The 23,974-nt window shown below is 44.4% G+C and overlaps 2 protein-coding genes and 1 long non-coding RNA gene across 3 annotated transcripts; all 3 read right to left on the bottom strand.

Moving 5' to 3' along the window:
- Positions 1 to 656: 656 nt before the first annotated feature.
- On the bottom strand, positions 657 to 6,303 carry LOC139023053 (uncharacterized). The gene is made up of 2 exons (XR_011474191.1): positions 6,264 to 6,303; positions 657 to 5,864 (listed from the first exon to the last, which is right to left on the bottom strand). It is a non-coding gene; the product is annotated as an uncharacterized lncRNA (long non-coding RNA).
- A 2,891-nt stretch (positions 6,304 to 9,194) lies between these two features.
- LOC111953060 (cerebellin-1-like) lies at positions 9,195 to 14,850 on the bottom strand. Its single transcript, XM_023972148.2, is given in 4 exon segments — positions 9,195 to 9,624; positions 9,627 to 9,645; positions 13,418 to 13,537; positions 14,183 to 14,850. Coding segments are annotated over 4 exon segments (567 nt in total). The 5' UTR covers positions 14,435 to 14,850; the 3' UTR covers positions 9,195 to 9,448.
- An 8,143-nt stretch (positions 14,851 to 22,993) lies between these two features.
- On the bottom strand, positions 22,994 to 23,974 carry LOC111952722 (G-protein coupled receptor 4-like). Its single transcript, XM_023971616.1, has one exon. The coding sequence runs from the start codon at positions 23,972 to 23,974 to the stop codon at positions 22,994 to 22,996; it is 981 nt and encodes a 326-aa protein (XP_023827384.1).

Raw genomic sequence — 23,974 nt, 5'->3', positions numbered from 1 at the left:
AGAGAACCTTCTATCTACCAAAATGTACTATTGTGTACCTTAGTAGCGCTTCCCTTCCTCCTCTTTCTACTATATTTTATTGTATATGGCAAGATGAACACACACACACTCACACACACAGACACACACACCAGATGCGTTGAATAGCTTCCGTTCTATAGTCCGTCACCAATGAGAGGGGCGGAAACAAGGCCGGCCTAGGAGTGAGGAAATAAGAATGCCACATACAGGTCTCCCCTTCCCCTCCCCTCTCTTTCTCTCTATCCTTTCTACGCCCTCACTCTTACATCTCCATTTCTCTTTATTGAAAGGTTACTAAATGTCAGATGGTGAGTTTTCATCATCTTCAATGGTGCTGTCTCTTTTCTTAGATGGGCTGCGTGTGTGAGGGGTGATGGGGAGCAGGGTCAGTGTGTTCAGAAACGAGCTGCTATACATGACCATCCTCTCCTCCCTGCCGTGGGAGGGAGTCAGCCACTCCAGTAGGCACACCATCTAGTGAGGACTTTGTCTACGGCTCTGCCTCAAGGACACATCCATGCAATCTGCACATACCGTTCTGTAGAAGTTCATTCACAGCATGCGATAACTTTATTCATGGGGTGATAACCCCTCTTATCACTGAAAACATGGTCAAGACCTTAAACAATATGAAACATAGTTTAACCAGCTTTATTAATATGTTAAACGTATATGATATTGTAATTTGGGTAACTCTTTATTAAAGCCACAGGTATAATAGATTATAACMTGTCATAAGCATTTTGAGCCCTTTTGATATTTAATAATGAAATCATAATACAATATGTTATGTCTTCATATGTGACAATTTTTCTAAACTCTAAATGGCTGATGATCARTGTGTGATGATAATAACACATTATAAGGAATTTGACATGCAATTTTGATAATTAATTATAGCCACGGAATAAGCATTATGGATGTAGAGCTTAATTAAACGTTAGAGAAAAGTTGAGGATTATAATGTGTTATCATTTTGKATATTACTCCTAATGACCATCTGTCGGAAATATATTCATTTCTGATTATCTTTAATATAATCAGATATTAATAAAATTGTCATAGGGCTGCATGAGGATGGAAACTTAGTAAAAGATAAACAATAGCAAAGATTCCAAACAGTCAACTAAGCCACATCTGAATCCTTTCCTCCCCACCCACCCACACTTTCTCTCTATGTCTTCAGCGTCATTATATAAAGACTACATATTCAGTCATAATAAGTCATATCATTGCTCTCTGTTCTGTGTGCAGCTGCTCATCTATTTACCTCTATCCATATTTTATGACTTATAGATTTGTAGGCCTTTATAGCAATGACAAATTCAGGCGCAGAGACAGTTTTACAGCTCCTTAAGAGCTCTAGGAGGAATCGCAGGGCAATAAATGTAATATTGTAATGGTCTATGTGTTTAGCTTCATTTAAAATAACCCTATTCCTCCGAATTACTGAACCACTCAGCAAATGTGCTCTCACACTCTTTCACATACTTACATGCACACCCATGCTCTCACACACACGCACAAACACACACACACACACTCACACAAACACACACACACACACACACACACACACACACACACACACACACACACACTCACACTCACACTCACACTCACACTCACACTCACACTCACACTCACACTCACACTCACACACACAGAAGGCCCAATGTAAAGAGGTGGTCTGAGATTTCAATACCGTTGACATAAGCACAGTAAGGATTTTCCGAGACCTAACGTTCAGCACCACAGGGCAGTCAGTGGACAGAAGCTGTCTCATGCTCTATCACTAGGCACTTGGAAAACACACTTTAAACGGAAGAGACCTACACAAGAAGCAAGAACACTAGAGAAGTTGGTGACATCTGTAAATCCCACATCTTTTGGTAATGGCTGTGATGCTATTAGTTTGTGACGGAGTAATGTGAGAAAAGGAACACAATTAGTCTCTTCCTGATCTGGACTCATCAGTAGGAAAGAGTGTTTCTGTGGTGAGATTGTCACATATCAGTAGCACCTATTACACTGCCTATTGGAAAGCTAAAATAAGATTTTGGGGCACAAATTAACACCATCTATTCCAAAATTACCACCATATTTACGCAGGATGCACATAGCCTATACTTCTCGGGAAGAAATGAGAGGAAATACATCGAAACTTATCAGGAGAGACAGTCCACAGCAACATCGATTCCCCAGGTTTTCTAGCAGTTTACAGTGTTGTGTTCGACCATTTTGTAAATCATGTTAATAATCCCTGTGGTTTGCCGCTTTATTTCCCCGAGGAAAGGCACGCCTGGGGCACAATATTCTAGTGCCGAGGATCACAAGAAAGCAATAACTGATAGTTTATCCTCCTTTGATGATGCTTGTTATGCATCGCCTCTATTGTCATCGTGTTTGGTTTCCAGTTAGCATAGAGGAACTAGGCTACACTTAGGCCTACACCGTTGGTATAAAGCTGGTAAGCGACATGAACAGGTGCAGTAGGAGTAGTGAAAACGAAATGGTGTCCTTTCTGATCAAAAAAGGCAACAACGTGCCTCGAGACCCAGGTGACACACTGCCAAGTTGAGAAGTGATGGGAATCCCCTCGAGCGTCTCTTCCTCCCACTGTTTTCATCCTTTTACCTGATCTCAGCGGACTTTTCAATCTTTTCTGTAGCTCTGGCGTCGTGATTGTGATGATAGGGGCCTGGGATAAGTACAAATAGAAATAAAGAAGCAATAATGTTAATTGGAATTTGATCACAAGTACGTGCGCAAGAGAATGGGCTAAAAGCCACCTGAACCCGGGCGAGACACTCCATCTCCACCACTCAGAGAAGAGGGCCTATTCCGATAAAAAAAATAACACAACTATAATGCTACATGGATGACAATAGGTTAATCATGTCATAACTGTATTTGGCACTGCGCCCTMAAGCAGATTCCATAATTCCAACAGCACCCATTACGCACGAAACAGCGTGGTTTATCACAAAATCAAAAAGTGTTACCTGGCGGTCCGGTCTTCTATGTATCAGCCGTTATTCTCCACATAGAGCACGGTATATTAAAAAGCCACAATGAAACGAATACATTTAGAAGATAATCTAATTTAGTTGATTATGCGAATTAAGAGTGTTTACCAATGTGGGACGTGGCAGGCGATTAACAACTCGTTGTTACGCGTAGTTCCAACGAATCGATGCGTAGGATAATACACATGTATTTACTAATGAACCTGTGTAAAAGCCAGAAAAGATACATCTACATGAACCCCACTATACTATAGTTTACGGACTTGATAAGGTAAATATGGAAAACGGAACAATCATGGGCACGTTCAAAACAATCTCTTCTGAGTGCCGAAAGCGTGCGTAATTGTCTCTGCCGGTTAGGTTTTCAAATAACCTCAGAAAATTGAGAGTGGTGTCAAAACCACTACCATACYCTCACAATCCCTACAATCCCGACTCACAATCGCTACAGCAGTAAACAGATCAAATCCAGCGGGCTGTTAACTTAATTTCAGAACCGGTATAATTACTCCCATCTCGCCCGAGCATCATAGTAAAAGTAAACATCCTTAATATGGTCCCGCATACGGCAATTAAGATTCAATCTGTGGTGTCTCGCCACTTTCCCTTTTAATGGCTGCGCTTGCTCTCCGCCTATCTTTTAACCACAGCATTTGAAGAATTGCACTGTTAACTTGGCCAATAATTGCTTGTCACTGTCCCCAAATTTGAAGCCACTTCCTAGAAACAATCATGTTTACACTCACACGGGTTGCCAACTCGAGTCTGTCTTTATCGAGCTTGCTTGGAGACTAACTTAGTGTAAAATTGGCTATGATGGACCGGGCGAGTGACTGCGCATCCCCTCAGCGTGCTAGGATTGTGAGAGGAGAGGGAAACTCTATTGATGTGCTCACTGAGCAATTTGGGGGAGGATTTTGGGGAAGACTGATATGCCCTCTAAACAACTGCTTGTCATATTCCCTCTAATCAATTTAATCGATCAGTTGTGGATATTTATGAACAAATTGACCTGCAAAATGAATAGATTAATGTAATTGTTAGTAGGCCTGTAGAGTATCATATTAGGCTATTCATTTTAAGTAGACTATGTGTTAGTCCACTGCCTCTCGATTATATTCCACAAAATGTATTTATCAAATTAATTGGATGAGCTGCAAACCATTCATGTGATAATCTATTAGATTCACATTATGAATCAAGATTCAAACCATAACTCACATAGCCCTGGTCTGTATCTCAGTGTGGCCTACTATGACAGCAATATAATAGCTAGGCCTATGTATAACTTTGCAAGTGGGCATATTTTATACAACTATTACTTCAAATGTGATTTCAGTGTCTTTGCTATTAACTCAACATACTTTAGAGCGACATTTCTTCGAGCCTAATCCTTCAGGGAGCTGGGACCAAAGTGCAGCTCTCTAGAGAAAACATTCCTCTATACCAGTATTTACAATTACTCAATGCAATTCATATTCAATGCACGGAGCCACTTATGTAGACTCTACACTAAAATGAGCCTGACATGTTTCTCCAGTAATTGTATTTCCTCTCCTTTAACTGTGTTTTATTTGCGAGTACAGCAACAGTGTGTTTTTGCCAATTAGCCACAATATGACATGGCATGTCAGGCAGTCTATTCCTGGCTCAGCAATTATGAGTGTAGTTTTAAATAACATACTGTAGTCTACACTGTCTGAAGCCTGATCAGAGTGTTCTGGAGGTCACGTCTATGTGGATACCTTCCCATGCCGGATTCTCCTTGGACTCAAACCATCAATATCTTTGAATATGATCCACCTTTCAATGTCGGTATTGGAATATAGTGTTTTGCATTATAGGCAAAGTAGGCTAATAACGCACAAATTTAAGTGTTCTTTAAACGTATTTGTAAATCTGCATTGCTTGTTATAATATTACATAAGAAGTGCTGTCATCGACAAATAAAAGCTAAAATTGAGGTAGTAGTACAATTAAGTAGTGAGTGTGTATGTGTGTGCGCATGTATGGTGTGTACAATAGTGCATTTGCGTGTGTGTAGACTTGTGTGCGGTTTGATTGTCACCTACTGTATGTAGGCCTATCCCATCTATTGATCATTAGCTGAGCGGCCGTACGGTAGCTCTCCTAATGACGAGAGCTACGGTATGGCCGTTCTATCCCTGTTACTTTAAAGCTCTGCTCTTCCCCGACGTCGTTGTTCTAGGGCCGCGTTCGAAATTTGCAAGAGCAGAAAAGATGGATCGCATGAATCACTCCAGTCAATGGACCGGGAATGTGCCCGTCTGCTGGTTTATGCGATAAAACAAATGACAGTGGCCAACCGAATCTCACCCGGTTTCACAACGATAAATAATCATTAGCCCATATCCTCAGACAGCACATTGGCTACTATATCACTGACCCTCACACACACACATAGAGTGAGTGGGCGGAGTAAATACACATCATTTACAATATTTCAAATGTAATTCAGCACCTGGACAGGATCTTTCCCTAGTTCTGGTAGACCTAACCTCCACTACAGGCCTTACCAACAGCTCCATCACAAGCATCTCCTTACCCTCTACAAATGTAGTTTACACCACAAAAAAAAATGTCATATCACTTTATTCCTGTGAGCCCCACCTGTTCCATGGTAGGTCGAACAGAAAAATAGCACATCTCTCTCTCTCTCTCATTAGTGTCACAACACAAACGGCTGGGTCGTCTGCCAGTGGATACTAATGGGGGCAACACACACTGCCCAGACTACTACCACCACACTGCCCAGACTACTACCACCACACTGCCCAGACTACTACCACCACACTGCCCAGACTACTATGAACGCCCAAGAACTACGTGCCGTCGTGTTAAGCTACTTACACAACTGCCCAGCCGTATCACTAACGTCACATACACTTTGTCCAGACTCTACTCTAACTACCGATGAAACTTACAGACTAAACTAAACTTTTCCGAAACTATGAGCTACCTAATCGGAATGAACAACTCTGTCCAAAGGAACTACTAACTGAGCATTACATAAGACTCCCTAACGAACCCCGGAGACACTGCCAGACTACTCTACCACACTGCCCAGACTACTACCACCACAACTGCCAGACTACTACCCACCAACTGCCAGACTACGACCACACACTGCCCAGACTACTACCACCCACACTGCCCACGACTACTCACCACACTGACCAGACTACTAGACACACTGCCAGACTACTACCACCACACTGCCCAGACTACTACCACCACAACGCCATCTAACCCATGCCCAGACTAACTACCACCACCTGCCCGACTACTACCAACTGCCCAGAAACCCACTACAACCTGCCCAGACTAGCTACCCACCTGCCCAGACTACTCACACACTGCCCAGCTTACTACCACCACACTGGCCCAGACTCACCACCACACTGGCCAGACTACTACACCACACTGCCCAGACTACTACACACACGCCAGACTACTCCACCACACTGCCAGACTACTACCCACACTGCCAGACTACTACCCCACACTGCCAGACTACACCACCACACTGCCAGACTACTACCACACACGCCAGACTACTACACCACATGCCAGACTACTACCACCACACTGCCCAGACTACTACACAACGGGGGGGGGGGGGGGGGGGGGGGGGGGGGGGGGGGGGGGGTAGGGGGGGTGGGGGGGGGGGGGGGGGGTGGGGGGGGGGGGGGGGGGGGGGGGGGGTGGGGGGGGGGGGGGGGGGGGGGGGGCAGACTGACTACCACCACACTGCCCAGACTCAATAGATACGTAGTGCTGCACTCTGGCTGCCACTCTCCACTCTTTTTCTGCCCTCTTTGACGCTTCGCTGCCAACACTGAAACTACATGTTACAGAATCAGAACATCCACTGAAATATTTATACATGAAGCAATGAATAAGTTACGTGTAAACAAATGAAGCTAGTTTTCTAACCTTATCTCTCATCGCTCAGTTCATCTCTCTCCACCAGCCTAGTAAAATCAGTGCATATGGCACATTCAGTCAGTCATGTCAGAATAATATCAACTTCCCAAACAGCCAAAGGTTATGCACCCCTCTCAGCTCACTCCATGGATCGCAAAACTCATATCATCTCCAAACACATATCACTCACAAGTCAGCTCACGTGCACACTCTCACTATATTCTAAATCTCTGATGACAATCTTTCCTCACCCACTTTGCACCATGAAATATACTTCTTTTTTTTTTTACAATGCACAGCACATATGGTAGGCCTATACAAACACGTGTGAAACATATGAAAGCAAAAGGGTGAACTGGATCATGGTGAGAGGGGGTAAGTGTCATGGGGTGAGTAGGGTGTATGAAGCAGGGCGGAATCTCTTCTTCCATTGCCCCTGTCTTGTGATATGAGATTACTACGTGAAAAGTGTGGAGGCCAGCAGGAAATCTGGGTACATTTCCATACATGGGCCTCATTTTCCCTGTCAGCTGTTTCCCTGACATTGAGATAAAAGATGAGGGAGGGCAGAGGGGTGAGGTAGGGTGGGTGCCAGCCTGGCTGTCTCCCCACCACCCTGCTTGCTAGGCTGTGACATGCTGTAGACAATTACATTTCAGTCCATCTCCCTCAATCAAATGATGTTAGAGGAAGTAGACCTTGGATTGACCGCACAGCAACAAAAGCCCTGTACACACAAGCTAAATTCATAAACTAATAGGTGATAAACAGATTTTTAAAAAAGGTCACACCAAAAGGTTACCCATAAATACCTAGATAAACAAGATTATGTAATCATTAAGACATAAAACAAATCACACGGTCAKGATTCCATTCCTTTCTCTTTAAATGTGTATCATTAGGAAGTAGAAAGTGTGAGAAAAGGGGAATGAAGAGAGCAAAAGAGAAAATGGGAGAAATGAACACAACATGATCTTTGTATAAGCAGTAGAGCTTATTATACCAGCACTAATTTCCCCCCAGGAGCTCATTAAAGTCTTGAGAGTGAGCAGCAGTAATAGAAGAGTGGTGGAAGCCCCCAATCACCAGACTGAATCTCTCTCTCTCTACAACGGATCTTGGGCCAGGCAGGCAGCACAACGTCACTGGGAACAACACACACCGCCAAACACACATAAAGAACATCAACGTGGATCTTTGGCTCTCAAGCACACGCACACAAACGCACACACATTACATCTTGATCATCACTTACTCCAGCCAACTTTTGGAATTGATTGGAAGATGGGGAGATGGATAGAGAGACGGTCATAGAGGTTATGCCAACTAGGTTTCAGCAAATTAATCGCAATGAGAGTTTCGGATTAGGTTTAAGAAAAATAAAAGTACCACGTATATTTTATTGGATAAAAGCAAATAAAAAACAATAGATAAATTGATTGATTGGTAAATAAAAGGGAGGATTTGTCTCTTCTAAATATTCACATGTATTTTACAGTTAATAATCAGAATAAAATTCCTTTATAGTTTTTCTGGTATAGTTTCAGTTTAGCCACATTTCGACCGAAACAAGAACAAGAAGCATCAGTAGTTAAGGGCAGCCTCATAATCCACGCACAATCACAAAATGTTAACATTGAAATACGGAAATACGATATTCAACCAGATTCTGTTAATCATAGATTATATCATATAGAAACTTTCAGAATTTATATATATATATATATATATATATATCCAGTATACAGCTAGAGTCTTTTAGAGTTTCAGCAATCCTCCAACCAAGACAAAGCAGGGACATCTTTACTGGGAGGAGAAGGCTAGAAATAAGAACAGCAGAGTGGAGGATAACACAACAGGACAGGAGAGGAGGAGTATTGAACAGAGGATCAATATATGTGAAGAACAGGGGATGGGAGGATTGATGAGTGAGGAGGACTCAATGGTACAGTACAGTATCTGCTTGGACTTGTAATGACAGTGGTGGAAGGGATGTAGAAAGCGTATTGTCGGACTGTACACAGACGTATAGAATAAAAAAATGGAGTGACAGAAAATGGGTGGGGATGGATAGCCATATGGTATGTGGAAACATGGTTGATGCAGCTCTTTGACACTGTAGGTAATACAGAGACATTCCTCAAAGCAGATGCAGAAAGAGATGATGTGAGGGAAGGGGTGGACTTGGCCTCTAGGTTTTACTCTCTTTAACATTTTTAAATGATAGTATTTCTGAGGATAAAAAAGTTTTGGCTGTCCAGAGCTGTAGTCAGGCAGCGGAGTGAGTGAGTGTGTTGGAGAGCCTGCCCTGGCTAATTATACCTTCCACATCTCTTTAACTTCCTCTCCCATATATCTCTCTCTTCCTCTATCTTTTATCCTCTCTCTCACTCCACAGTCTCCCAAGCCGCCGAGCTGAGAAGCATTAGTCCCTCCAGTCTCCTTGTCTTCTACATGGGGAAGACCAGGAACCCAGAGAATGTGGAGTACTTCCAGCCCCCCATGAGGTTTCCTCTCTCCAGTTTGAGGTAGGCTCGGTCCCCCTTCTCCATTTGGATCAGCACTCCGTTACTGGCAGCCTCACGAGTCACATCCTGGTCCCCAGCGACAGGCGAGACTACAGGCATCCATTATGCATCAGGCTTACCTACAGGAGCATGAAATGTATCTACAAGTTACAGATGGTTAATACACCCACAGCTCCCACACAACCACACCACACAACAACACACACACACAAACACACACAACACACAACACACAACACACACACACACACACACACACACAACACACACACAACACACAACACCACACACACACACACACACACACACACACACACACCACACACACACCTCACTGTCATTCCTCTGCCTATAGGTTACTCCCCACTGAGCCCTGACTTCTGGGTGTGGACTTCAACGCACGCACACACACACACACAACACACACACACACACACACACACACACACACACACCACACACACACACAACACACACACACACAAAACCCACATACACCAGTCCACACCATTCACAACTACACACCAACACCACACCTAAGGGCAATACTAGAACACAGACATGAACATTACATCATTTCACTCATTCAGACTCATGCACGGTTCACCCTCCTTGTGCCGAGTTTAAGAGTAAAGAGTAAAAACACCCATTGACTGATACATGCCTTTACCATTCAAATAGACACCATCTAAATCATGCATATGAGTGCATAAAAGAGATCAAAACACTCATCTTAGGCCTGAAAGATTAAGAGGTGCTAGGTTTTAGAGCGAGATAGAGCGAGAGAGATGTCATCTAAGAGAGGCAGGACAGAGCAGCCTCTGTTCAGTGTGCTAAATGAGTCCACAGTGAGCATGGAGGTGGACGGGAGGAAGCCCAAGCCTCTACATACATCACTCCCACCCAGCCAGGGCCCAAGGGAGACTCACTCAGCTCCCACCCAGCCCCACCCTCAGCCCAGCACCAACACCAGCACCATCCCACCTACACTGAGGAGGGGAGAGGGAACCTCGTTCAGCTGGATGGTCAAACTGGGGCACATCCCTCTTCTGTGGCAGTGATGTATGGAACTAATAAACTAGTGACAGAACAGTGGCAGGATGGTCCTGTTCTCAGCAGAGTAATGAGGGGGAGGCTAGGAAGAAGGGTGAGAGGGTGAGGAACACAGACCACGTGTACCAACTCACCGCCTGACTGAGCCCTGTGTTTAGTGTTCTCTGTGAGTCTGATCACTGAGTCTGATAATCACCACCCCTTCCCCAAAAACACCACCACTCAATCATGCCAGCCACTGCAAATTACAGTGTAATGTGTAAATGGCATAAAGGCTGGTGCATGGTGTCAGCATTCCATTGAGCTGCTGAATTCATTAACGCGTAAGCACCCAATTAAGCCCAGAGAGAGAAGCTTTAGATATATATTTGGTGAGTGTGTTTCCGCCCACAGTTTAATGCAGCACTTAGCTGTAATGAAAAAGAAGACATCCTCCTCTCATGACACATCATTTCCTGTCCAAACAGACAGACGACAGCAGTGACGTGACAACAGACCACTTTCTCTCTACTCGGTGAAGGGAGACACAATGACTGGCCAGTGGGCAGCAAGGATATATTTAGAAATGTCATGTTTTTGAGAGAAGTAATCTTTAAAAGTATGGTGCACTTAAATTTTTTTTTTTTTTACTTGATCAAAGTTGCATGAGGGAGACTCATGGAGAAGATTGTTAATAAAATGCACATATTTTTACAGCGGTTATGGTGGCTCATAATAAACACTCATGTGCTCACATGATTCAATACCTTATGCAATCTACACATTCACTTCTCTTTTAAAGGGAAACGTCTACTTCATATTAATAATCTCCAGCATCACCTCAACATCAACATCTGTGAAAATGGCACGTTTCTATGTTTTGTAGTAAAAAAGATTAAGGAAGATAAGTGTTTCCAATGACATCATCTGTGTGCATCGTGTGAGTTTGACCAATTGTGAGTAGGTATTGCCTACCAATTGCCTACTAATTGTCTACTAATTGGTTGATGATGTCATGGAAAGACTTAACTTATTCTGCCTTTTTTTTAACTACAAAACATAGAAACGTGCCATTTTCACAGATGTTGATGTTGGGGTGATGCTGGAGATTATTAATATGAAGTTGAAGAATTGTGAAATTTCCCTTTAATGCATGTGGAGGATGATCTCAAGAGCCCCCATCCCGTATAGTGTGAGGTTCTGTAGCCTTCACATCTCACTGTCAGTTTGAATGGCTGTTTGCCTACTCTTACATAAATGAAATTAAGCTAGCCCGCTAAAGTCCGCAAGCACGAGCCTAGTACCTTTCAGACACGGGCTAGTAGAAAATATGCCCAACTAGCACAGATTTTGGACCAAGGCTAGTGAAAACTGTGGTCTACATGCCCCTCTGGCCAGTGCCCAAAATCCTGAAATTCCATCACTAGTATAGGGACTCATACTAAACTACTGTTATTGATTAGTTGGGTAATAGATTTTTTCAGGGTTCAGTACTTTGTAGTTGGGGCTCATATGTAACACTCAATGACCATGGTGTATGCTTATGAGGAGGTGAGCTATTTATGGATGTTTCAAGATGGTAATGCCTGTATTCCTCCTTCAATAGCAAAACACTGGAGTTGTAAGACCCTCCTGTGTCCACATCCTTCTAGAAAGAAACTGGAACGTTTTCAATCTCTATCTCAACCAATCCATGTAAATCTATGTTACTGTTACTCTCTCTCTCTCCCTCCCTCCCTCCCTCCCACCCCCCTTCTTCCCTCCCTCTGTATCCACATGACAAACTGCTCTAAGGCAATCAAACAGTGTGAGTTTTTAACACAGCAGTTGTGGCTGTTGGACTAGTGTATCAGAGCTGAACTGAGCTGTGAATCCTCTCCTCGTTGTTATTTGATTTCCAGATATATGGAGGATGCTACATTTGTTATCTTAAAGTAATTGTATCTTTTGTGACAAAATAATTAACAGTGAAATATGTTTTAGTGTACTGTAGTTAGTTGCTTGAGACAGGTGTCTGTAATTTGTACCTCTGTTTATGGTTAGTTGGACTCAATGACATAATGGATGAATATGGTTTTACAGGGCTTTTCATTTTAATTTTGCTTGCCTGGTTTGTTTTCAATTAATTAATTTAGCTTCCAATATGAGATAAATATGAGAATGTAATACTGTAGCCCTGTGGATTTCACTGCATAATTAGACCAGGGTTTAATTAGTGAAATATGCAATCTAATTAAGAGGGGCTGGTTTTAAAAGCCACGTTGTCTGTGTTAAATGTTATTTAAAGAGGGTTACATCTGATCAAGTGTATTCGCTTATTTAACGCATCAAAGGATTAGGCTTCTCCATTTGTGTTTCTTGCATGGGAAACATGAGTTGTGAGTCGCTGCTCGATGGATTTGCGCGGCAAAATATGTATATGTGTATGTGAAGCTGTTTGGGTTTGGTCTATTTGGACCAGTTTAGACTTTTCACTTGCTGTCAAATGCAGACGCCAAGTCACGCAGCAGGACAGAGGAGTTCTACGCTGCCGCTGTCCAAGGTCCAGAAACTGCACCCGCAGCTACTGTACTGGCTAACTGGCTGTTCTTGCGCCAAAATGTCTCCATACGCTTATCGATTAATTATGATGCAGTGGCTGACTTTCATCTGCAAACGACCATTTTCTCTGGGGAATGACATTTCACAAATCTACAAATTATTTCTAGGGGAATCGTTTTTGAATGTACTAAGTGTATTCAACTTGTATGAGGTCTACCAGCGGGTGTGCGTGACGCACACGCACGCGCGCGCGCACACACACACACACACACATATTAAATAAAGTATTCATTATTTGTAGGCTTACAGTGGACTGACCTGGATCGTTTGGCGATTATACACTTTCACCACGTGAAAATTAAAACTGTAAATCCCTTTGCGCGGTGCGATGAAATTGCTCCTTTCCTCGTCGAAATTCTTACCAACGTTTACAAGTATCTGGGGAAGAGAGAAAGAATGTGAAAAGGGAAAAGACACACTAACATCAAAGACATTCGTCGTTGTCATAGTATAAATACTTTATAATGTCTTTCAATTACAAAGTTAAAAGGAAATCACGCAATGTATTGTAGCTCAGATGGCATTTGACTATAACTTTGTTAGTTTAAAATTAAAACAATTACAGAAACCAAGTTAATCAATTTTGGAATGAATCCATCGATGAAGTTTTGAGGCTCAAATTACTAATTTTGTGAGATCAAAATCCGCCCAAGCGGAAACATTTAATTTAATTGAATAGCCATTTGGCGGCGATTAACCTTTTGAGATATGGAGTAGCATGGATTAAGACTTCACCCTCATGACATGGTATTACATTATTTGGAGAGATGTCAGACTTCATTTCATATCATCAAAAGGAACTTAAATATTCAAAGGCTGACTACTTTCACCTGTCTTTATCTATACATCTAATATATACATCTAAAACAGCGAGCCTCCATTCTCCACCTCACGAATAGAATAGCCAGTGAGCTTTTTTATAGATTTACAACAGTCATCCAAACCCCCTCCAGACACTCGCTCCCCATGACCAAGGCAGCCATACAGTATGATATAGCAGACAGACAGTCCAGTGAAAGTTACCTGGTCAAAGTAGATAACCATAGTCCGGTTACTCATCTCCGAGGGCTCGTGGTTTGTGTTTCTCACCGCGGAAAAAGCCACTTTGGCGCTACCGGAGCGCACCGATATCCCGAGCGCCGTCCCGGTGGGATCCGAAGTTGGGTTGGAATCGCAAACAACCAGACATTTCCCCTCGAGTACGATGGGTTCCGTCTCGTTTTGAGCGTTCACTAGAGTCACTAGCCACACTGCACCCAGTAGGAGCGTCAACATTACGGCAACTTCACTATGCACTTCGTTGCTGTATCCCGCACAAAGAAAGGGAACGTTTCTGATTTCTCCGATAGATAATATAGTACTTCTTCTCTTCCGCAAAATTCAGCCTATTAAAATGACCAACTCCCTTTCGCTTCTTGAATTAAACCTCTTGTGTGTTTCTCTAAGTATTTGAAAAGGTCAAAGACAGGTTTGGTTTACCCGTTTATTTTTATTTTTTTAATGAAGAGTCCCCCTTTACCCAGTCGTTCCCACTGTTAACTTTTCCCCCCCTCTCGGCTCAAGCCTCCCCGCGTTTTCTTGTCACTCCGTAATCGAATAACCAGTCGAGAGCGGTACGAGGCCCTTGTCGAGTTGAAGCGCAGTTGAATACATAGCGCGGGGTCTTCTTCTTGCGCGTTGAATTATTGATATGTGAGATATTAGAGCTGAAACACATAGGCTCGGACGCGCAATGCTCCCGCCCGCTCCTTTTCAGCAGACTCCTCCCTCCGGGCCCCAATCACAGATTAACGTATCTCCAGATTTCCAATCGTCGCGCTCGAGCCTGCCTCTCCACCATGTGACTGTGGCAGAGTAGTTTTCCCGCTCCGGAGGTGTTTTACAGGTGGACTCCGCTCGAGTAGACACCGTAGCGGATGACGCCCCAATGTTCGAGAGGACACGGACCACCAATTCTTTTATCAACATTACTTAGATTTTGGACGCTGTGAAGAATTGCCAATGAAGAAGGAATAATAACAGCACGAAAATCTATCATCTGGATTCAAAGAACCACGGCAGAGGCGCAATGCAAGTTTCTTACCCTCACGTGAAAGCCTGATGAACCCAAAAGTAATTTTTGGGGGATATCGATCATGCATGAAGAGAGATAAGAGAGGACTTTCTGAAATGCTATATTGATCAATAAATTGTTATACTCGTCAACGACAGAAGGAGTATTGCATTGATTATGAGAACGATTGAGGGACAATATAAAAATATAAACACAGCTGTAGATACAACTCATAGGGAAAATAAACTATTTTATATTTTTCTCTACCTCTCATGGGGGTACCCCGCACAAGGGAAAAGCGAATGTTAAACCATGTTGACGATAACTGAAAGGGAAAATGACTTCGGGAATGTGGCTTATTGTATTGTTTCACATGAGTCTTCGCCTGCAGTTTAAACATGATGACGGAATCAGCCTGGCGTCTTTCTGTTCTGTGTATGTAATGTTGAAGGCTATCGTTGCCTGCGGAGGGCCATGTCCAAGTCGCATTTGACTAGGCTCGCTCTGTCTGCGCCAGCGCAATGACTACATGATATTTAATAAATTAGATCACTTAGTTCCTTTTAGGTGGAGAGACAAACAAAACCACATGAAGAAAAAATGAGTGAAATAACAACAACTAACATTTATTTACTACATAAGTAAAGCGACTAATATAACATGATGATATCAAACACAATTTTAATGAAAGTTTATATTGTTCTGAGACTAAATCGTATTAACATTGAGGAATGACTGAAAGTTGAATGGCGCTCTCCAAGGCACCAGTGAATGCTTTTCAGCACCAGACAAAAGGACAGCTCCTGTCATGACAAGCAAACGAAAACATTGTGCAAGTCAGCCTACAATGCAATAAGTATCACTTAGARGAGATGCTGCACCATCGAGAGCATCCTGACTGGTTGCAACACTGCCTGGTATGGCAACTGCTCGGCCTCTGACCGCAAGGCACTACAGAGGGTAATGCGAATGGCCCAGTACATCACTGGGGCCAAGCTTCCTGCCATCCAGGACCTCTATACCAGGCGGTGTCAGAGGAAGGCCCTAAAAATTGTCAAAGACTCCAGCTACCCTATTCATAGACTGTTCTCACTGCTACCACACGGAGAGCGGTACCGGAGCGCCAAGTCTAGGTCCAAGAGGCTTCTAAACAGTTTCTACCCCCAAGCCATAAGACTGTTGACACCAATAAAATCGCTCGTACAAATTCAAGAACCCCCCCCTCTTTTACACTGCTGCTACCACGTTTCATTCTAGCAGAGACACTTCACCCCCACCACATTCAATTACCTCACCTAACCGTACCTCACCCACTGACTCGGTACCGGGCACCGAATAGCCTCGTATCGATGTACTTTTTATTGTTACTTTATTAGTCACTTATCTTAACAACAGTGCAGTTTAAGAAGAATAAGGTGCTTGCAATCTATGGAGAAGAAGCTGCAGAGTTCGTGTCATACTATCCAGGCTAGTCTAAACATGTTTGAGCTCTACTTTTACAAATCCATCTCTCCAGAAATAAGTTCCCTGCGGTTGCCGCTTTTATAGACCCCCCACCCCAGCTGACCTGGACACCATATGTTGAATTGATGTGCCTTATCGTAACACCCGCGTCCTACAATCTCAGCTAGATGCCTCTAATCTCCACACAAATATAAGGAAATCTCAGGAAGGATTTGACCTCATCCTGTCCGTAGAGATGCCTGTTTCTTTAAGTTCTTTCCTCACCATCTTAAATACGCCAGCCCTTTCAAAAAAGGTAGACCTAAAACAGATCTAGCCCCTTGGTTCACGACAGATTTGACTGCCCTTGACCAGCACCAAAACTCCTTGCGTACTGCACTACGCATCGAAATAGCCCCACGATATGCAAGCTTTTCAGTGTCCGATACCAATATACTTCATCATTAGGAAAAGCAAAAGGCTAGCTTTTCCTACCCGAAATTTGCATCCTGCAGCACTAATTCCAAAAAGACACTGTAGTCCATGGGAATAAGAGCACCTCCTCCTCAGCTGCCCACTGCATGAGCTCGGAAACACTGTCACTACGATAAAATCTCAATAATCGAGAATGATCAATAAGCATTTTTCTACGGCTGGCCATGCTTTTTTCCTTCTTTTTCTAAAGGGGTGAATCAGCTTAAGATTGCGGAAAGAATGTGCTCCATCAATGTAATTGTCTGCATCATCCAATCCCCATATTATTTTTGGGTAATATATCCATACACGCATGCAACATAACACATATAATAACATACACATACCTAATATAGACATACCATACTTTTTAAAAGAATATACCGTTAGATTATTCCCGCAAACCCTACCACCGATCCCCAATTGGGAGTAAACTAAAACATTCTCTTAGTTAGTCCCCACCTTCAGCTCCATCAACCCCCATCTATCTGTCAACATCCCATTCCATTTAATTTCTTATTGCCGCATATATTTTCAACTGTGCTGTGAATGCTTCACAAAATAATTGAACCGTTTATCTCATAGCTTCTACAGATTGTTAAAATAAAAAATTTTTTTTTGCTAAAATATATAATTAATATTATTGATTAGTGACCTATGGCTTTTCAAATTCACCCAGTATGGCTACTGTTCAGCGTTATTCAGGCAATGTTGCCATTCTCAGCATATCTGGACTGTGACCAAAATCGAGCGACATCTGGACAATACACAAATAATGATAAGATAAAGCCCCTCACAGCCAGAATCTGCAGAGCTGGAAGATTGTATCCCCATATATATATACAGTATTAGTTGCCAAATCGTATAGTAATGTAAATAGAAAAACTCGAAGTGTTTAATCCGGCGTGTTTTGCATATCATTCATAAATCCATTGTGGCATGGAAATGGGTACATCCAAAATCTCTTCCCAACATTTTTGTCAATTTATATGGCACACTGGTCCAGTTTATTTTTGGCCTCAATTTGAAGATGTAAATATGTTTATTTAACACTTTTCTTTAACTGTACTCATTGTACATATTACCTCAAGTACCTCGACTAACCTGTGCCCGCACATTGACTCCTGTAACCGGACTCCCCTATATATATTGTTATATTTTACTGCTGCTCTTTAGATCACTGTTACTTTTATAACTTTTACTTAACAATAATTTTTTTAAACCTTCACTGATTGGGTTAAGGCTTATAAATTAAGCATTCACTGTAAGGTCATCAAATCACCTGTTGTATTTGGCGCATGTGACTAATAAAAATTGACATCTTCATTTTTTCATTTCTTTATCCACGTTGACATTATAGGGCAGGGATCATCAACTGGATTCAGCTACTGACAATTTTTCTTCAGTGGGTGTAACGGCTTTCCCCTCCTCCCATCAGAAGAGGAGGAGCAGGGATCGAACCAAAATGCAGCTGAGTTTGGTAGACATGATTTATAAAGAAAAACCGAATACACGAACTTGCAAAAAAACTAACAAAACAAAATAACGGTGTAGACAGATCTGAACGACGGACTCACATAAACCACGAGAACGCAACGAACAGGGAAAAAGCCTACACAAAAAAACCTGAACAAAACAAACGAAACCAGTCCGTGTGGTAAACGACATACACAAACACAGGAGACAACACCCACAACGAACACTGGAAAACACCTACCTAAATATGATTCTAATTAGAGGAACGCAACACCTGCCTCTAATATAGCCATACCAGGCACCACTAAACCAACATAGAAACAGAAAACATAGATGCCCACCAACTACGTCCTGACCAACTAACACATAACAAAACTACAGAAATAGGTCAGGAACGTGACATAACCCCCCCATAAGGTGCGAACTCCGGGCGCACCAGCACAAAGTCTAGGGAAGGTCTGGGTGGGCATCGACACGGTGGTGGCTCAGGCTCCGGGCGAGGTCCCACCCCACCATAATCAATCCAGCTTCATCTCCCTCATGAAAGTCCCCCCTCATCTTACCCACCAATACCTCTTGGTAACATCAACAACAGGGCCCACCGGGCAGAGGGATGAGATCAAGACAGAGGGATAGCTCAAGACAGAGGATAGATCAGGATATAGAGGTAGCTCAGGATAGAGAGGGAGATCAGGATAGAGGGCAACTCCGGACTGAAAGGCAGCCTCCGGACAGAGAGACAGTTCTGGACTGAGGGCGTTCTGGGTAAATAGCCGCTCCGGGCTAAGGGACAGCTATGACTGGCTAACGGCTCTGGACGCTCATGGCTGGCTGACGGCTCTCGACGCCATGCTGCTGACGCCTCGCGCTAGCTGCTGACGGCTCGACGCTCATGCTGGCTGACGCTCTCCGCTGCATGGCTGGGCTGACGCTCTCACGCCTGTGGCTGACGGCTCCGACGCTCATGGCCGCTGACGGCTCTGGCAGATCTGCTCGGTTGGCGGCTCTGGCAGATCCTGTCTGGTTGGCGGCTTGGCAGATCCGTCTGGTTGGCGGCTCTGGCAGATCCTGTCGGTGGCGGCTCTGGCAGATCCTCTGACTCGCTCTGACGGCCGGGACGACGGGCGGCTCTAATGCTCAGGCAGACGGATGGCTCAGACGGCGCTGGGGAGACGGATGCTCAGACGCGCTGAGAGACGGATGGCTCAGACGGCGCTGGGGAGACGGATGGCTCAGACGGCGCTGGGGAGACGGATGGCTCAGATGGCGCTGCGGAGACGGATGGCTCAGACTGCACCTGTCTGGCGGAAGCTCTGGCTGCTCCTGTCTGGCGGAAGGCCTGTAAGCTCATGGCAGACGGGCAGCTTGCAGGCTCATGGCAGACAGGCAGTTCATTGCGCCGTTGGGCAGACGGCAACTCTGGCCGGCTGAGACGCACTGTAGCTTGGTGCGTGGTGCCGTAACTGGAGGCACCTGACGAGGACACGCACTCAAGCCTAGTGCGGGAGCAGGGACAGGGCACACTGGACTCTCAAAAGCGTGCTATATTCTGGTGCGTGTACCGGCACTGGTGGCACCGGGGCTGAGTGCACGCACATCAGGACGAGTACGGGAGAACAACAGTGGTGCACAGGATTAGGAGACGCACATGTGCTTAGTGCGCGGTCCGGAACTGGAGGCACTAGGCTTGGAGACACGCACTTAGGGAGAGTGCGTGGAGGAGCAACGGCTCTGAAACGCACTGGACCTGGTGCGTGGTGTAGGCACTGGTGGTCTAGGGCTGGGGCGGGGAGGTAATGCCGGAAATACCGGACCGTGAAGGCGTACTGGCCCTTTGACACCGAGCCTGCCCAACCTTACCTGGTTGAATGCTCCCGTCGCCCGACCAGTGCGGGGAGTGGAATAACCCGCACCGGCTATGTAGGCGAACCGGGGACACCATGCGTAAGGCTGGTGCATGTAAGCCGGCCCGAAAGGACGCACTGGAGACCAGACGCGTTGAGCCGGCCTCATGACACCTGGCTCAATGCCCAATCTAGCCCTACAGTGCGGGGAGGTGGAATAACCCGCACTGGGCTATGCACTCGTACAGGAGACACCAGTGCGCTCTACTGCGTAACCGGCGCCTGCCCGTACTCCCGCTCTCCACGGAAAGCCTGGGAAGTGGGCGCAGGTCTCCTACCTGCCTTGGCCCACTACCTCTTAGCTCCCCCCCAAGAAATTTGGGGTCTCCTCTCGGACTTCCAGCACACGTCTCCTTGCTGCCTCCTCATACCAACGCTCTTGGGCTCTCGCGCCTCCATCTCCTCACGAGCGCGGCGATATTCTCCGACTGGGCCATGACTTCTCCCGTCCAATATTCCTCTCAAGTCCATGATTCCTGTGTATAATCCTGCTTGAACTCATGCCGCTTGGTTCTGGATTGGTGGTGATCTGCTACGGCTTCCTCCTCCTCTTCATCAGAAGAGGAGGAGCAGGGATCGAACCAAAATGCAGCTGAGTTTGTTGACATGATTTATTAAAGAAAAACACGAATACACGAACTTGACAAAATAAACTAACAAAACAAATAAACGTGTAACAGATCTGAACGACGGACTCACATAACCACGAGAACACAACGAACAGGAAAAAGCCTACACATAAAAACACTGAACAAAACAAACCGAAACCAGTCCCGTGTGGCGTAACGACATACACAAACACAGGAGACAAGCACCACACAACGACACTGTGAAACACCTACCTAAATATGACTCTTAATTAGAGGAAACGCCAAACACCTGCCTCTAATTAAGAGCCATACCAGGCAACCCAAAACCAACATAGAACACAGAAAACTAGAATGCCCACCCAACCACTCCTGACCAACTAACACATATAAACAAACTAACAGAAATAGGTCAGGAACGGACGTGGGTGGTTGGGGGCCGTACAGGTAGGTAGACTAGCAGTGAAAAGCATTGGCCAGTAATCGAAAAGTCAAGGATCAAATCCCGAGCCAACTACGAGAAAAATCTGTAGATGTGCCTTGAACATGGCACTTAACTCTAATTGCTCATGAATGTTGCTCTGGATAAGACCGTCTACTAAATGACTGAATGTATAATGAAAACATAATTACAAAACATATGTAATTGCAAATGGACAGCAAGAAGCCCAAACAGACACGTATAAGTTTGACTAAAACATAATCATTTAAACCTTGCTTACATTTGTATACGGTCACATTCGCTATTATGCATGGGAATACTTGAACAGATATCTTAAATAATATCACTTGGAGCTGAATTCCTGGTGTTTTACAGTCTATAATATCTAACAATAAAAAAGTGAATCAGTCATTATTTGGGAAACTCTTTTATAGGCTATTGTGTGTCGGCCAGTGACACAAACTCTCAATTTAATCCATTTTCAATTCAGGTTGTAACACACAACATGTGAAGAAGTCAAGGGGTGTGAATACTTTCTGAAGGCACTGTACTTACAGGTAACTGCCAAAAAAGGAAACGCTTGAGTAAATGAGGGATACAAAGGAATTGAAAGCAGTTGCTTCCACACAGGTGTGGTTCCTGAGTTAATTAAGCAATTAACATCCATCATGCTAGGGTCATGTATAAAAATGCCCAGTTGCTCCATATTTTGCTAGAAGAGCTGTCACTTTGAAGAGTGGTCTCAAAGGATCATAGGGGTTTTGTGTGTGTGTGTGTGTGTGTGTGTGTGTGTGTGTGTGTGTGTGTGTGTGTGTGTTGTGTGTGTGTGTGTGTGTGTGTGTGTGTGTGTGTGTGTGTGTTGGGTAACCAGATCTCAACCCAATTGGACACTATAGGAGATTCTGCAGCGCGCCTAGAACAGTGTTTCCCTCCATCATTAACAAAACACCAAATTATGCAATTTGTCTTGGAAAAATACTTGCAGAATCTATGCCAAGGCGCATTGCAGCTGTTCTGGCGGCTCGTGGTGGCCCAATGCCCTACTAACACAGGTTATGTTGTTTTTATTTTATTTTGGCAATTACCTGTAGGTTGTCCATATAAAATAGTTGAAGGATATAGGATACCATAACTTTATCAGATACTATTCAGGCATTGTACCTTCACAGAAATATGTGTTAGGGTCTGAATATACATTTGCATAGAAAARATTTRAACAAGATTATACAGTAGTGGATTGTTAAACAACAGTACTATAATAGCCTCACAAAGGCACCATTTGAATATATTGCAAATAAGGTTAGTTACAGTACTCTATACTGGAGCCTACTGTCTACTAACAATGTAAGGTCACTCATACAAAAGAGGCTAGTTACAGGTCCCAATTCAGATTTTTTTCATGACATTTTCACAGTAAAATACTTTTAATGGATTTATCATGAATCTTTTCTTAGCTTATGTAATTGTGTAAATGTTTTTGCACTTCTTTAACCGACTGCTACATCTATTGCATCTTTGCAGCACTTTAGTCATCTCGTTCTTGGCACTCTGACTGATGAGACAGTAGAAAATAGGGTCCAGCATGCTGTTGAGTGTCGTCCAGGCAACCAGCACCATGTATGGGTCCCTGAGCTTCACTGCCATGCTACATTCCCCTGGCTCCAGCACCCCTCTGAGGAACATAACAGCCTGGAAGGGGGCGAAGGCCACCACATATGTCACCAGGAGGAGCAGCAACAGGAGGCTGACTTTCCTCCGCTCCCGGGCCAGCAAGGAGGCACTGTCGCGGAGTGCCAAAACAATCTGATGGAAGCAGAAGGTCATGATGAGAAGGGGGAGCAGGAACCCCAGAGCCACCCGGGTCAGAGCAACGTGGGCGTCCGCCTGGGCCATGGGCATACCCTCCTTACACAGCCGCCTGGAGGAGAAGTCCTGCAGCGCCCCCGTTTGGTGAAGAAGATAGATGTGGATAGACAGTTCTACACACCACAATGCAGCGCAAACTGCCACTGCAGTACGCACCTGCCGCACCCAGTTGAAGTAGAGAGGATAGACCACGGCCAGGTAGCGATCCACTGAGATGCAGCAGAGGAGACCAGACCCGATGTAGAAGCTGTTGTACATCACCACAGACACCAGGCTACAGAGGGTGTCCCCTACGGGCCGACCCAGGGCCAGCTCGATCCATACAGGCAGGGAGACCGTATAGAGGAGGTCTGAGATGGACAGATTCACCAGGTACACGGCCAAGTTGTTTCCTTTCCTCATTAACATCCAGGCCACATACAGAGAAAGGCAGTTAGCCGGGAAGCCCACGATGAAGAAGAGGGAGTAGGCTGCTGGGTACATGTGCCCGTCCACCCAGTCATTTTTAATGCAGGCAGAGTCAGACAGGTTAGAATTGGTCTGATTGAGTGGTKCTGCAGTTGGGTCCAT

This window comes from Salvelinus sp. IW2-2015, linkage group LG26 (genome assembly GCF_002910315.2).
Source record: "Salvelinus sp. IW2-2015 linkage group LG26, ASM291031v2, whole genome shotgun sequence".
NCBI lineage: Eukaryota > Metazoa > Chordata > Actinopteri > Salmoniformes > Salmonidae > Salvelinus > Salvelinus sp. IW2-2015.
The sequence above is the reverse complement of the archived record's forward strand: the minus strand, read 5'-3'. Positions and strand labels throughout refer to the sequence as shown.